General features: G+C 47.1%; 1 protein-coding gene across 2 annotated transcripts in view; it reads right to left on the bottom strand.

Annotated features, from left to right (window-relative positions):
* Positions 1-4520, bottom strand: part of CDH13 (cadherin 13) — a 1049904-nt gene extending 1045384 nt beyond the window's left edge. The window contains exon 1 of one of the 2 annotated variants that reach the window (XM_013970937.2): positions 4176-4520. In XM_013970937.2, coding sequence (XP_013826391.2) covers positions 4176-4220 — 45 coding nt within the window. In that variant the 5' untranslated portion in view covers positions 4221-4520. The remainder of the gene's footprint in view (positions 1-4175) is intronic. The other variant, XM_005691833.2, reaches the window with a different exon arrangement.

The raw sequence follows: 16100 nt of genomic DNA, 5'->3' as shown, positions 1-16100 counted from the left end.
AATTTCAGAACTTCCTCACATTTCATATTGCATTGTCTACCAGGGTCTTCGAAACGTTCCCTGCTCTAACCCTCAGAGGGGATAGATAGTTGAAGAGTAAAATAGAATTAGAATAATGACAATTGGGAAAAAAGGAAGGAAGGATAATTTGTGCAAAATGAGAGGACTTCTCACTGTGGGAGCTTGTAGAAAAGAATTGAAAATAAGGAGAACACTTTAGTTTGGTTTTGATGGAGCTTTTACATTGAAATTCCTCAAAATATGAGAGGTAGACTTAGAATTTTGTAATGCTGTGGATGGAGCCCTCTTCTGGAGAAATTTTTCAACAGGTATTAAAACAAGATCAAAACACACAGAGATGAGCCCACACACAAACACAGAAATATGAATGACTGTTGGCTGTTGTCATTCAGATGTGAATTGAATCCATAGTTCATCCTTTTCTTTAGCTTGCACTATACAGAAGTCAACTGGACTCCCCAAGCAACTGTCTTTTGGAAGGAGGGAAAGAAAGATATTCTCAAGGAACCAGCTGTACTTTTACCTCAACAGTGAACTTCAGACTGAGACTCAACATTCACACCCCAATACTGGTCCTTTTAGATAATGCAGTTACTGAGTGCATTGGTTTGCTGGGCAATTCTGCTGTAACACAGAGAGGATATTTCTAGGGGTGAAAAAAAAAAAGATTTTATTTAATGGAAAACCCACAGGCTAAAGATAGAAAAGGAGAGAAGGGAGGGAGGCAGAGCGGGAGATATTAGCTAAGATGACTGTTGGGGCTTCTAATGTAGACTGTGGCATTACATAAATTCCAGATCACATATTCAGCCTTGCAGTTTATTAATTCTCTTTGGGGACTTGCTAAAAAAAAAATTTTTTTTTTTTTCAGATACATGAACGCTACCACTTTGCAATTCCTTTCACCACTTCTATCTCTGTTTCCCCAGCGGTTTTGGAATCTTACAGGCTGTCACATGTTGAGCCCATCTCAGAGCAAGAGATCCCTTGGCAATGCTCACTATCCTTCCTCCCCAACAAAAGGGCTCTGCGAGTAAACTCTGCCCTTAAAATACAATATATGAAGTTGCAGGGGCATAAGAAGACACTGATTCTCATTTAACACCCTGAAAATCAAGATTCTGACTCCAAGAAAAACCTCCCCATCTGAAACCAACATCTCAGAATGCCATGGAATAGTGTTAGTCACTTCCCAAGCTCTCCAAACCTGGACCACTCCCTACAGTCCTAATTCTTGGGAGATTACTCATTCATTGTTGGAGCTTTTGGCTAGATGTGACACCCAAATCGGGCTGGGGGTGGAGGAATCACATTTTGCAGTGGAATTTCTAGCTCACGCCTCTCTTGATTTGTTTTGCATTCATTATTTACCATAGCCAAATTCCAGAGGCCGCTTCTGGGACTGCCTTTCCCAAAATGCCCCAGGGGAGAAGAGAGGTGACTGCTTCTCTGCTTTGCCAGCTTCCAGCCATTGTTGCTTTGAATTCCTCTTCCCTCTTCCAAAATGCCTAAAACAGCAACCTAGCCAGTAAACTTACAGAGATTGATGGCTTCCAAAACCAGACCCAGTGTATTTCAACGGTGGTAGAAAAACACACACATACTTGCCTGAACACCACTAAGGCCGAGTGACTAATTTGCTTTATTACATTGTTTTTCCCCTTTCTTATGTTCTCTCTCTGCCTGGGAAAAGTTTTACTTTTGCTTGTAGGCTCAAAGGCTCCCAGACTCTCCCCACCTTTCACTATGTCGCACAGAGCTTTGCACTTGAACTTCTTGCTGGTTAACTGATTTGCACGACAATGATTTCCCTGCAAGGTACTACTCTTGCTACCAGGAAATCAGTTACTGTCCTAAGGTGGACATTTGCTCTGATTATGAATAACAGTGTAAGAGAGAAATAAGCCTCTCAGGGAAGGCAATTGAATTCAAGGTAAAACCTCTGCTCCTCCACCCTAAAGAAACTGAGAGAGCCAACAGCCTTCAAAAGCCACCTGTGCCAGGCAGGTCCTGGGAGAAGAGACACACCAGTTGCTTTGCAAAAGGCATCATGTCAGCCCCTAGAGCACAGGAATTGCTGGGCGCTGTCGTGTGGTCTGATTTGCTCAGAGGAAGACAGAACCCTGGAATCCAAACTGAGGTCAGACATGTCCATGGAGAAGAGGGCTATAAAGTCCTAGGTCAGGTGGTGGTAAGGGCTCCCACACACGAAAAGCTCCCAGAGTGCTAGGCCTGGTGCTAAACGCATTACCACGGACATGCTGTTGAATGCAATCCAATCTGCCTAGCAGTCCTAGGAAGGTGACAGAATTACTCCACCATGGAGAATCTGGAAGTTCAAAGAGACTAAGCAAGCTGCCCAGGTGGTACCACCAGCACACAGCAGAGGGGATCTGTCTGAATCAGAGATATGCTCTGAACCACCCTACTAAATTAGGATACACACACACGTACACATACACACACACACACACGTACACATATACACACGCCTCCTCAGAGATAGTGAAGAGTCCAGAAAGTCTAGAAAACTGGCTCACAGACAGGCACAGGATTTGTGGCAGGACTTAAAGCTACAGGGACCTCAAGAGAATCAGCCCAAAACCCTAGTAGCGAAGAGTATGACTGTAGAGGGCTGTGGATCCAGGGAAGAAAGCAGTCATGAGCTGGGAGTGGACTCACCAGCCAGGCACCCTACTCTGTTTCCAGACACCATCATCCAACCTCACCTGCCCCACACAGAGTCATTGCCATGGTTACCGCTTCCTGGGACACTGACCCATTTCCTAAAGTGGATGCCTCCCTGGCCCCCCCTCTCAGAAGGCTCCAGTGCATCTTTGCAGTCCAGCTAGCCCCTGCCTGGGACTCCAGCGGCCTTACCCTCCCTACCCCGCACCCCACTCACACCCTCACACATGTGTGTGCCTCTTGCCCTGGCATCCAGCAGTCCTGGCCAGGAGCTTGACACCCATTCCCAGCACCCCAGGGCACTCCTTCCCTCCTCTCTGCCTGGCCCTGCCCCCGATCTCATCCACCCACTTGTAGGCTGCCAGCACATGCCATGTCCCGTAGGCTGCCAGGAAGGCCAGGGGGACTGGGTCACCGTGCTGTCAGAAAAAGGGCCCCAGAGCAGGGCTGAGCCTGCAGCCGCCAGCACCTCCAGCCTGGCCTCCTTTCCTGCACACAAACTTCCTGAGATCTCAGAGGCGGTTGCAGAAAGACCAAGTCTCCATCGCCCCCCCCACCCCCGTCTCCCGGGTGGCCGGCCCTTCCCTGGTGCCTCAGCGCTCCGAGGGTTAACAGGCAGCTGCAGCCTGGTGGGCAAGGCTTGAACTTTTCTCCGCGCTCCGCGCCGCCCTCGAACACCGCAGAAGCGGCAGTCGAGGCTCGGGCGGTAGTTCCAGGGGGCTAGACAAAACGGGAGCAAGAGGGAGGGGGCTTTGCGGGGCCTGCGCCCGGGCGAAGGGATGAGCTCGGCCCTTATGGGCCCGAGGTCAGGGAGGGAATGGACCCCGATGCGGGCGCGGCCGGCGCCTTTGAGCGACAGCGGCAGCCGGGCTGCGGCGTTCGGCTGGCCCGAGGCGGCTTCCTGAGCGCCGCCCGGCCGGGCGAGGGGGCCCGGGCGCCCCGGGAAGTCAGAGATACCAGGTCGGCCTCTCCAGCCCGGCAGCCCGCAGTCCGGACCCGAGCTGCGCTTCCCGGATCTGCGCTGGGTTGGGGGAAACCACGACTCCTTGGAGTCGCCTCCAACTGAGTCTCGCCAATGCATGAGCCTACAGAGGAGGCGAATCAAAGTTACCCTAGTCGATGTAAGCGAGAATGTCGCCCCTGCTTGCAAAAAAAAAGGACTCGGAGCTCTCTCCACCTCTCCTGAACGTACACACACACACACACACACACACACGCACACACGCACACACACACACACACGCACACACACACACGCACACACACACAAGCCAGAGTGGGAGACCGCCAGCCCCCCTCCCAACCGCCCTAGGATTTCAGGGGCTGGGAATGACCTCCCTTTTGAGCCCCCGAGCTGTCTTCGCCGCCGCACCCGGAGTCTCCCAACCCTAAGAAAGCCCCCTCGCCTAGCCCGCGCCAGGCAATCGGAATGCAGAAAAGGGGCCCAGCAGCCCCCTCTTCCCTACCTGGGACAGGAGAACGCACAGGATGAGCGGAGTTGTCGGCTGCATTTTGCCCGACTAGAAGCGCCCGGCGGCGTTTTCATTCATGCACGCGGCTGCACTGAGCATATTTTCCGTGGGAGCCAGGCTTTGAGGAGAGGCTCTGCCTCGCCAGCCAGCCAACTTCCCAAATAGATCAGCGGCAGCATCACGAAAGCATTGGGTAGAGGCTGATGACCAGGACCAATGGCTTTACAAGACGGATTCCTTCATAAAGCTCCCTCGTTTTGCATGGCAGATACGGGGCTAGCACCTCGCCTGGCGCGAGCCCCTCGCAGGAGGCAGCCAGTTCGGTTTTTTTGGACTGTTGGGGCCCAGCCCCACAAATCACGCTGGGCAACGCCAGCTGATGCCACTTTTCCAAAGAATGGAATTGCACCGGGAACTGGCGGCCACTTGCAGCCCAGTGCAAGAGATTCTCTTTATTAAAATGTTAATAAGATCCACTTTATTTCCAATAAATCAAATAAAATGACCCCAGGAGCTCCAGTCCTTTCTACGCCTGGAAAGACTTGGCGGTGGATTTTTTTTTTCTTTTTCTTTCTTATTTTCTTTTTCAACGTGGCCCGAGTTATGATGGTGTTTGGTGTTTCCCTGCCATCTCACAAATCACCAAGATGACAGATCAATTCTAGCTTGCAAGAAAAAAAAAAAAATTCCATCAAGGGGCAATAGATTTTATTAACTGCTCAGGTGAGGGCCTGACTGGCTGCTTGCTCCACAACTGTGCATCTGGCACCAAAGTTGAGGCCACGATTTGAGGAAACTTTTTTTTCTCTATCTGGATGTGTTCTTTTCGAAGCTTCTAGCTATCTCCAGGGATTTAGAACAGTAGCAGCCACTGCTTAAGAGATTTTATAAGTGGGGTGCTTTTGGGAATGAGGGTAAAACGGATCTTTCGGTCTAACTTTCACAGCAGGAGCTTAAGAATGTGTATTAAAGTCCTTGCTTTGTCATTTCCATAGAGCCTCCTTCTAAAAAAATTTTCAAGTTTTTTTAATAAATTACAGTTTTCCGATAGAATTTATGCAACCAAAATGAAAAAAAAAATCTGGGTTAGGAGAAAAACTCAGAAAACTGAAATACTAAACCCAAACTCTAATGTATTTCCTCCTGTTTGGATCTGAGATCCCCAGTGGCCAAGGCAATAAGAGAAACATGTAGACTACATATAAGACTACTAGTTCTTTTATGTGCAAGTAAACAAATTCCTTCTGACATAATTTCCCTGACTCTAAAAATTGGACTAAATGTACGCTGCTGCTGCTGCTCCTAAGTCACTTCAGTCATGTCCAGCTCTGTGCGATGCCATAGATGGCAGCCCACCAGGCTCCCCCGTCCCTGGGATTCTCCAGGCAAGAACACTGGAGTGGGTTGCCATTTCCTTCTCCAATGCATGAAAGTGAAAAGTGAAAGTGAAGTCGCTCAGTCGTATCTGACTCTCAGCAACCCCATGGACCACAGCCCACCAGGCTCCTCCATCCATGGGATTTTCCAGGCAAGAGTACCGGAGTGGGGTGCTGTCGCCTTCTCCTTATGATGTGACATCTAATATAGCAGCACGCTGAGCAATGGACCATGCTGAGATCTAGCGGGCCGGGCTGTATTCCCCAAGTCTGACGCAGGCCCTGAAACATGGAGACAGTCATAAGGGCATTAAATAGATGTCTAGACTTAATCAAGAAATAGCAGAGGGTGGGGTGGGATGAAAAATCTGGAGCGACATTTTCAAAGTTTGACCTCCAGCTCTGCCACTGGAGTTTCCCACCCTCTGTGCCTCTGTTTGTCCACTGGTTAAATGAAATATAAATTGTACTGAACCCATAAGGTTATTGAGGACTAAGTGACAAAATAACCACTCAATAAATGTAAACTGATGCCCTTTTAAAAATTTCTCCATTGTCAGCAGTTCAGTCACAAGGTCGTCTCATGTGGTCCCAAGGTCACTGATCAAGATGCAGTGCCATCTGACCACCCGGCTGCATTAGCCAACACTGGTCCAAGAGATGGCAATGTTGGCCAAATACCCCCCAGAAAAGCCCAAGAAAGGTGGCGGCTGCTGCTGCTTCCAATCTCTTCAGCTTTCCACTGCTCTCTTTAGGCACCTCCGAGTCTCTGAGAAGGCAGTCAGCCTTGAACAGCTGATCCAATTGTCCAGCTGGGAACCCACATGTGTGGAGATGCTTCCCCAGGTTGCCCAACAATAGGGGTAAAATGGGGTACTCTGAAGTCACACAGACTTCAGACCAAAGCATCCTAGAGTACCCTAATTTTTATCCATTCCAGGGCAGTCTCCTAGGTTGAGCCCATGGATTCAGCAGACACAGAGACAGAGAGAGAAGAGGACAGCTTGGGAGATGATCAACCATGACCAGGGGTAAAGAGGGCAGAAGGATGATGTTGCAGCCACTTTTCCACAAGCAGCCACTTGCGCAGGGAAGCACACTAAGTGTAGAGTGTGTCCAAGGTACAAAGCAGCATTACTGAGTTTATTGTTCTGCTGGCCCTTTCTGTGGTCTTCCCACCCCATCTCTCTTACTGCTCCTCACCAAACAGCTCCAGCTTTCCCCTTTTTTTGCAGAGTGGCACTTGCTGGCCCCCTTGTGCTTACATGGGGCTGTGTGACTAGTTCTAGCCAATGAGCTGGGAGCAAAAGTGACAGGTGTCACTTCAAGGCTGGAGCACTTAATCACCAGTGTGAGACAGGTTGGTTTCCCTGGAATAGGGACTGAGATGAATATTTGTGCAGGCGGCTTATGGGGGAGTGTTCTCACCACAACCGCTGCAAGAAGGAGGGAAGCAAGACTGACAGAGGGCGAGGTGGAGGACTGCAGCTGCAGCAGAGGCCTCAGCCAACCCCAGGAGAGCTCTGAGGCTAGCGCATCTTTTAAGAGATGAGCCTAAGAGAGTCAGGGGCTGCACCTTGGTGCCTCCAGTGGGCCAATTGTCAGCTGTTCCTCAAGGAGGGGAGTAATCTGTCAGAGAGCTTGGTTTGGCCAAGGACCATCTTCCAGTCTGTCCTCAACTTTGTCACTTCTACATAAAACTAAGATGTGACCCGTAACAGGTAACCCGAGGTCATGATTCCCAGGCTGCTGCTGACCTCATGCCCCTGATGAGACCAGTGAGAACAGATGTAGATTTGCCTGGCTGAAGGCCTGCTGGTTCTGTCACTGGCCAGGACCAGCGCCAGCATTCACCCAAAGTCCTGGGCTTTTGTTCTGAGCTGTTCGACTAGCAGGCAGAGTGGCTCCATTTGATTTCAGTTGCGTGTGCCCCATGGGCCAGTCTCCATTCCCTCCTGTCTCAGTCCCCACGGGGTGGAATATGGGGGCTGAGGAGAGTTAACTTCAAGAGTTTTTTCCGGCCTTGAGGCTCACCTCTAGAAACTCACAGTGGCGAGGAAGCCAAAAAGGTCGGTCCGCAAAATGAAACCTGGATTGGAATCTCCAGACTTTATTTACTTTGGGCAAGTTGCTTTTACTCCCTGAACCTCAGTTTCTTCATCAATAAAATGGGAATAATGTCATAACACTCCAAGGACTGATATAAAAACTGATGTCACTTCCCCCCTCTATCCCCTACTCCCTTCTACTCTCAAAGAATGTGCATTTTGCTAAAAAATAAAAGCTACCAAGTTTTGTTCAACAAAGATAGAAGAAAAATCATTTCACTCCAATGATTCGAGGCATTTGAAGAATCCAGTTTTGTTTGTTTGTTTTGTCTTGTTTTCCCTTCAGCTCCCTAATGAGAGTCTTTGAACTGATAGATTGATGCTGGCAAGTAAATACCGAAGCTGAAAACCACCGCTTCCTACCCTGACTCTATCTCTTCCCACCCCAGCCCCCACCAACCCCTGACAGTTTTTGCAGCTGTGGGCTCCCCAGAAGCTTGGTCTAGATTATTCAGACACATTCCAAGCTCACACTCCTTTTCTGGGCACCTCATTCTGGCTTTGGAGCTGATGGAATCATCCAACAGTCAGCATCTGTCTCCTGAGGTGCCAGGGGTTGAGACTGTTTCCTCTCATTGACTGACATGACAAAAACATCCTTCCTGTGTGTGTGGTGGTGGCCACATGGGTAGGTGAAGTGCTTGTGTCTTTTGTGTGTGTGTGTATACGGAAAGGAGGCAACTGGTGTATCGTTCAGCAGAGGTCACTTGTTCAAACTGTGGTGTCTTTGAATGTGCTGCTGTGATGTGGCATTTGCATAGTGATCGACCAAATAGATGCCCTAATTTGGTATGCCAGGAGCCCTTGGTAACCGGGCTACACCCGGACGGCGGGAAGAGAAGCCCATCCTGAACAGCCTTGCGACACAGCATGATGTTGACGCTATCCCCCTCCCAATGGGATGGCCTGCTAAAAATAACCAGGGTGATGACAACACGCCCTCCTCCACACCTGGCCACCCAAAAGCACACCCAGTTGCCTGTGAGCCGTGAGCCTGCTCTGTGTCTCCCTTTATGTTACTTGACCTTAGGCTGTAGACGGCCACGTGCACTACTGTCTTAATTATTCACTCCAATTGTGCCGATAACCTTTACCGCTTGACTTCGGGTTTGGCCACATGAACATGGTGTGACCAATGGAATGTGGCAGAAGTGATGGGGGGCCGTCTATAATTCAAAGCCCCAAGAGACCCTGTACATTTCAGCTGCTGCTTGCCAGGGCCTCTGCCAATGCCTTCGAAGGCACATTCATGGGCAAGCTCACTGGTCGTAGGAGAAGAGAACACCCCCATGGACTCAGAGATGCTTGAGCAAGTGTAGCAGAGCCGCTCCAGATCAGCTGGCCCACAGTTAAGTGAACTAAAAATAAATAATCGCGCTAAATCAGGGGATGGTTTGTTACACAGCAATAGCTAACCGATTATCACATTTGCTTTTTTTTGTTTGTTTTGCATCTGTGTATCCCTCTGGAATATAAATCCCATGTCTGTCTCTTGCTGCTGTGTGCTCAGCTTCTAGAACAGAGTCTGGCACACAGTACGTGCTCAAATGATTTTTGTTGAGAAGATGCGTTACCTAGCTTCTGTACTGATGATAGTGCTGTTGATATGAACCTCCCCTACATGCATTGTCCTACCAGAAATACTTTCTGATGTACAGTTCAGTCCTCCCACATGGAAAGCATCCTATGACCTTGATAATCTTCACTGTCACTTAGCCACCCAATTCAGCCTATGACAAGGCAAGGTCCTCTTATGATGGTCTAGAGTAGGGTTAGATGAAGTAAGGAACGTTCCACAGAGACTAGGGTGGACAGCTAGGTGCTTGGGGATCTTCAGTGAAGGACACCTGGGGTGAGACAGCTTTCTGAATTTCCTCAATGTATGTATGAAGAGCCCAGACATCTAAGAATTTGACAGAAAATACTCCTTTGGCTTTTGAGGTATGGCACTGTTATCATGTCCTCTGAATGCATTTAATACTATCATGACTTCCACATTAGCACAAGAGATAAAACAGGGGGTGACTTTTAGGCCATCTCAGTTCAACTGACTTGTCTTTGGACTCCAGTCCTAAAGGGGGCTTGGTATTAATAGAGAAATTGGACATTCGGTCACCAATTTCATCCTCTGAACTAGAAGCTGTTAAAACCCCCCTCTAGGTGTCTCCCTTACCCAAAATTAGTGACTGGGGCTATTTCTACACAGAATCATCTCAGCAGTATGATAAAGCCGCAGTTTTCAAATTGTGGCCCCTAGACTGAGAGCATCGGCGTCACCTGAGAACTCGTTAGAAATGAAAATTCTCAGGTCTCACTCCAGACGTACTGATTCAAAAAAAAAAAAATGGGAGGATAGAGTCCAGAAATCTCTGTTTTACAAGCTTTTGATAGGCATAGTTGGAGAATCACTCCTCTAGAGAATTCACCAGCACTCACTTACTTAGATTCATTCGTTCATTCAAGAAATCACATAAAGTGCCTACTGCATATCAGCCACCGAGCTAGGCAACAGGGAAGAAATGAAAAAGCATGGCTTGTGTGCTTCAGAAAATACGACTCCCAGAGAGAAAGACATCATTCTATTACAGTGTGCTGCGGGAGGTGCTGAGAGAGGCTACGTAGCCAGAACTCTGGGGGCTTGGGAGGTCTTTACGGAGAAGCAAGGGCTCCTCTGTGGCTGGTTCCCACTGAACAAGGAAACCATTCTAGTCTCTACTTGCCAAAGTTGTCCTTTTTGTACCTGTTGATGAGAAACTAAAGAACAGGGTAAGGCAGCTCCAATTCAACACCTCCCTCTAACTTAAGTTGAAGTCTCTTCTCCACAGTCTCTTCTAGGCAAAATCGCAAATGGCAGTGTCTGTGTGGGGTGGGAGCTGGCCAGTGGGGGCATTATTTATAACTGACAGATAATGCTTGGTGTGCATTCAGTAAGATGCCTTCCAGTGATACCATGGCCTCTAGTCCCCACCCACCACCTGTCTGTGGTTCCAAACAGAGATAAGGAAGATACTTGTGGGGAGAGGCTGACGACCAACAGGATGGCAGAAGGCAAGTGTGGGCAGTCTGGGGGTCCAGGTTAGGATCAGCTTAAAGGTCAGCATCTGGAGGTTGCACTGTATCCTGCTGGTGAAGGGAAATCATCCAAGCTGCTTAAAGGGACAGTTCAACATCTTATCTACATTTTAAGAAGTTCGTTTCGGCCACACTGGAGGATGGATTGCATTGAGGCCGTAACTAAGGAAGTGAGACTTCTTAGAAAACTATTATACAAGCCATATAAAAGAGCCAGAATTCTCTTCCTTAGTTTTTTAAGCAGTAAGTGATGCAGGAATATTACATGGCCATCTCTCCTGCTGCCTGGCAGTGCCTGGCACCTAAAAGAAACGTAGACGATAATAGATGAATGGAACATACCTGTTATATTACAGGCGATTCCTTTGCGCTCCAATTCTTTGCCCTTCGCTGCATCTAATCTATGCCTCATTAATGGGGGAGTGAACTGCCTCACCGTTGACTTTGGGCTTGACCATATGGCTTGCTTCAGCTAACAGCACGAGGTGATGGTGGCAGCATGCAGATCTGAGTCTAGATCTTAGGGGCTCTCATACACCAGTACCATGCCCATGGAAAGAGCATCCCCTGGCTATCCAGCTGGTTCAAGAAGAAGAAACAGGTGACGCTCAGCCATCCCCACCCATCCACAGATCTTCAGTGAGAGGCAGAGTCTAGCTTAGATTAGCCAAATCCCAACCGACCTATGGATCCGAAGGAATTAATGCTTGCTACTGCATGCCATAGTGTGTGCTTGTTTGTTATCCAGCAATAGCTGACTGATACATAAATGAACCCTCTTCTTGAGGCTATGTACAGCTCAGGAAATGGGCTAAATCAGTGGTCCACAAGCTTTTTAGGGGACTGGTTTCCTGGAAGACAATTTTTCCGTGAACTAGGAGGCAGAGGACGGTTTTGGAATGATTCAAGTGCATTACATTTATTTTGCGCATTATTCTCTATAATTATTACATCAGCTCCACCTCACATCATCAGGCATTAGATCCTAGAAGTTGAGGACCCCTGGACTAAGAGGTGAATACTTAAATTTAAGAGCATAAACATTTACATGGTATGACCGATGCTTTATGTTTACAATTCCAAGCCCTTCATGATTTCTCAACTCACCAAATAGTCCTCTCTGTCAACCCACCTAATCCCTGTCGGCTGTTTCTTTGCAAAACCCTAGGCTCCTGTTTGGATATTTACTGCAAAGCCACTGAGTCTGTCTCTGGCTGGTGTTCTTGTGCCAGGATAATTGTGAGGCCATCATTTAACAATTACTTGGGAAATTTATTTACAATGCAAGGCAGATCCCTGAATGTTTGTAGAGGATAAATTTATTTACAATGCAATCCAAATCTGCCAATGCCTCTAGTAGATAAAATTGTGCTGGCTCCTAGAAAGAACAACCCACCCGGTTAATGGTTTCTGTGGTCTTTTATGAATAGACCGAGGTCAAGGCCACCATAATGAGTTGAGGAAAGTTAATCTGTGGAAGCAAGTTAAGCACAGAAAACTATATTTTAATGATTCGGAACGTGTGACAGCTGCCGGAAGTTAATCAAATGAGAACCAGAAAAGGCGAATCGAAGACTCTTTGTTTCTTAAGCTGAGCTTTTATGGAGTTCAAATGGCCAGTGTGCAATTTCCATGATGTCAGGGATGACATCTGTCTTTCCCTCCCTTGAACACCCCTTGGCCACACATTGTCTGGCTCTGAGTAGACATTCAGTACACGTGAGTGGGCTGCATCGATAAAATAATCCAGGTGCATAGGAGAGGTCCTGCTTAGCCTTGCACATCTGCTGTTTGTCATACTCAGAATTATTTCAGCAAACAGTGAACCTCTAGTGTCAGCATCCATCGCCCAGAGCAATGGTTCTCAAACTGTTGGCCCACTGTGTGTCCCCATTCAGTCCCAAAACTCCACATGGAAGTTTTATCTACTGTTTCTATCGCATAAAATTCAAAAGTGAGCATGTCTTGAATTATAAAATTCTCTCCTAGCACATGACAGAAAAGGGAAATGGTCACAGCCCCTAAGGACTTGCAAATCTCTCCTCTGTCTCCCTTTCCAAATTCATCCTGTTTGCACTGTCCCCGTGCTCCCTGCACCCTGCTCTTCTCTCAGTCATCAGGCAGGCCAAGCTTTTCCCTACACCTGAGCCTTTGCACATTCTAGTCTCTCTTTCTGGAATGTTCTTTCCTCTACTTCCAGGTTGTTCCTCCTCCCAGAATCTGTTTATGCATCACCTCCTCAGAGGAGAAGCCATCCCTCATCAGTTCACTCTTTATTTAGCTCATTTCCTTATTTATTCCCATCCTTTGTCATTATTCCATTTTATTTTTCGCTTCTTTCTATGTCTGTTTCCCTCACTACAGTATGAGTTTCATGATGACAACTAAATCATGGTACTCCTGGACCTAGAACTAGGCCTGGTCCAGGGCAGTAGGCACTCAATAATCTTCTTTCTTTCTTTTAAAGAAATGAATGAACACATGATCTTATGGCCAATGAGAACAGATGGGCGAGTGGGTCTCCGGATGCATTAACCTCGTTAGGAGCACCACGCAGTTGTCCAAAGGCTGAAGACTGCAGAACGCTGCTGGAGAACCACTGTGCAAAAATGTGGTCAGGACTAAGTGTGCACACCTCAGTCTGATGTTGTATAAACCACGAGGTCAAGGGTCCGGGGGCCCTGTGAGTGAACCAGTTACACTACTGTCTATCCTCTCTGCAAAGAACAAGGTGCCGCTCTCGGTGAACTCAGAAACTGGTTTTCCCAAGGGTGAAGAGAAGGAAACTCTGAGGCTGAAGGGACACTTGAGGATGACATGGTAGAGTATTTTCACACTATTTTCTCTTACTTCACTGGTCAGGAATTCATCTAAAGCCTTTCAAAGTGCCAGGTTCCTGTGCATGTAATGAATCTATTGATTCACTCGTCGTCCCCAGGAAACTCTGAAGACCACAGCATGTCAAAAGAGAAGACAAAGAATTCTCATTGCTTCTCATGGAGCCTGAAGGGTGAAGAGGCAAGTCTTCACAAATTCCCAGAAGATGCTCATGATCCAGTTATTATTCTTTGGGGGCTAAAGGGTTATTTATTTTAGGACTTCCCTAACTTAATTGCTCCCAGCTAACAGGCCTTCGGTGCCCATGAATCACGCCTCTCTTTATGTAGAAAGTAGAATAGGACAACTATTTATTCATTTCTCTGTTCACTCACTCATTCAGCAGGTGTTTCGATAATAAGCAGCAAGATACAGTATAAAGGAAAACAAAAAAGGATTATTTTTCTGGAATCACGGTAAGTAATTATTCCCTAGATTGCCATACTCCTCCAACTCTCCATCTGACTTCCAATTAAAGCATGAATATCGAGCATCTAGCATGAACTAGGCATTATTTTACCTAGCAGTGAACGACAGCAGCTTTGTTCTTGGCTTTTGTTTCTGTATCTATTTCTGGTATACACATAAAACCTTCAGTGACTTCCCACTGCATCAATTCCAAAGCCCAAACTTGGCATTCAGTGTCATACATAACAATTCCAGAGGGCTGTTCTGCTTTATCTCCCCAGCATAATCCAGGCGCCAGCCATACAGAACGTTCTACCATCCGCCCCCACCTCATGCAAGGCTACCGCATTCCACAGGACCTCTGCACGTGATGCTTTCTTGGATTTCTCTTGTGCCAGCCTAGGTCCACTTGCTGGGTCATAGCGCACAGAGTCAGACACGACTGAAGTGACTTAGCAGCAGCAGCAGCAGCTCATAGTTAAGGACCAATCCTCTCAAATGCCACTTCCTCCAGGAAGTCACCTCAGATCTACCCAGAGTGAGTTAATTGTACTTAGACCATGTCATAATTAATTTACTGGGGACCATCTCTGGACTACCAGCTTCTTAAGGTAAGGAACCAAGTCTGATTTCACACCTACATCCTCAAAAAGCCCAGTGCCAAACATACTTCAAAATAATATCTATATATTGATACATTCATGCATGATATTCTTAAGAGCTGTGATCTTTGTTAAGAGCCAAGCACTCTTCCAAGTACTTCACACTCATGTTTTTTGTTGTTGTTGTTGTTGTTGTTGAACGTTTGAATATCTTAAATGGATCCTTATGAAATATGAGTATCCCCTCTTACTGGTGACCAACGACAGACATGCCTGTACCAGAGGGTCGGGGTGGGGTGGATAGAAGAAGCACTAAACAGGGAGTCCAAGCATCTGAGTCCTAAGCCAGTCTCCATGGCCTACTTTTGCCTTAGCAGAGAATAAGTCAGTTCTCTCCAAGCCTCAATTTTCTTGCTTGTTAATAAGCACAGCCTTTGGAGTCAGATACCCAAGGTTTATGTTCCATTCTGTCACTTTCTAGGCAAGCTAACTTAACTCCACCAATTGAGCTCTTGACATCTCCCAAGTTCTGAGCTGCGTGGGGGGAATAATTAAAGAAAAGTAACATTAATTGAGAATTGTTTTATTTAAAAGTTTACTATTTTATTATTATTTATTTTATCTATCTGAAATATATCTTATTTTTATTTAATTATTTCTTATAAGTTCAGTTCAGTTCAGTTCAGTCGCTCAGTCATGTCCGACTCTTTGCGACCCCATGAATCACAGCACACCAGGCCTCCCTGTCCATCACCAACTCCTGGAGTTCACTCAGATTCACGTCATCGAGTCCGTGATGCCATCCAGCCATCTCATCCTCTGTTGTCCCCTTCTCCTCCTGCCCCCAGGCCCTCCAGGCATCAGAGTCGTTTCCAATGGGTCAACTCTTCACATGAGGTGGCCAAAGTACTGGAGTTTCAGCTTTAGCATCATTCCTTCCAGAGAAATCCCAGGGCTGACCTCCTTCAGAATGGACTGGTTGGATCTCCTTGCAGTCCAAGGGACTCTCAAGAATCTTTTCCAACACCACAGTTCAAAAGCATCAATTCTTCGGTGCTCAGCCTTCTCACAGTCCAACTTTCACATCCATACGTGACCACTGGAAAAACCATAGCCTTGACTAGATGGACCTTTGTTGGCAAAGTAATGTCTCTGCTTTTCAATATGCTATCTGGTTGGTCATAACTTTTCTTCCAAGGAGTAAGCGTCTTTTAATTTCATGCCTGCAGTCACCATCTGCAGTGATTCTGGAGCCCAAAAAATAAAGTCTGACACTGTTTCCACTGTTGCCCCATCTATTTCCCATGGGACCAGATGCCATGATCTTTGTTTTCTGAATGTTGAGCTTTAAGCCAACTTTTTCACTCTCCACTTTCACTTTCATCAAGAGGCTTTTTAGTTCTTCTTCACTTTCTGCCATAAGGGTGGTATCATCTCCATATCTGAGGTTACTGATATTTCTCACAGCAATCTTGA

This window comes from Capra hircus, chromosome 18 (assembly GCF_001704415.2).
Source record: "Capra hircus breed San Clemente chromosome 18, ASM170441v1, whole genome shotgun sequence".
NCBI lineage: Eukaryota > Metazoa > Chordata > Mammalia > Artiodactyla > Bovidae > Capra > Capra hircus.
This window is presented reverse-complemented; position numbering and strand designations above follow the sequence as displayed.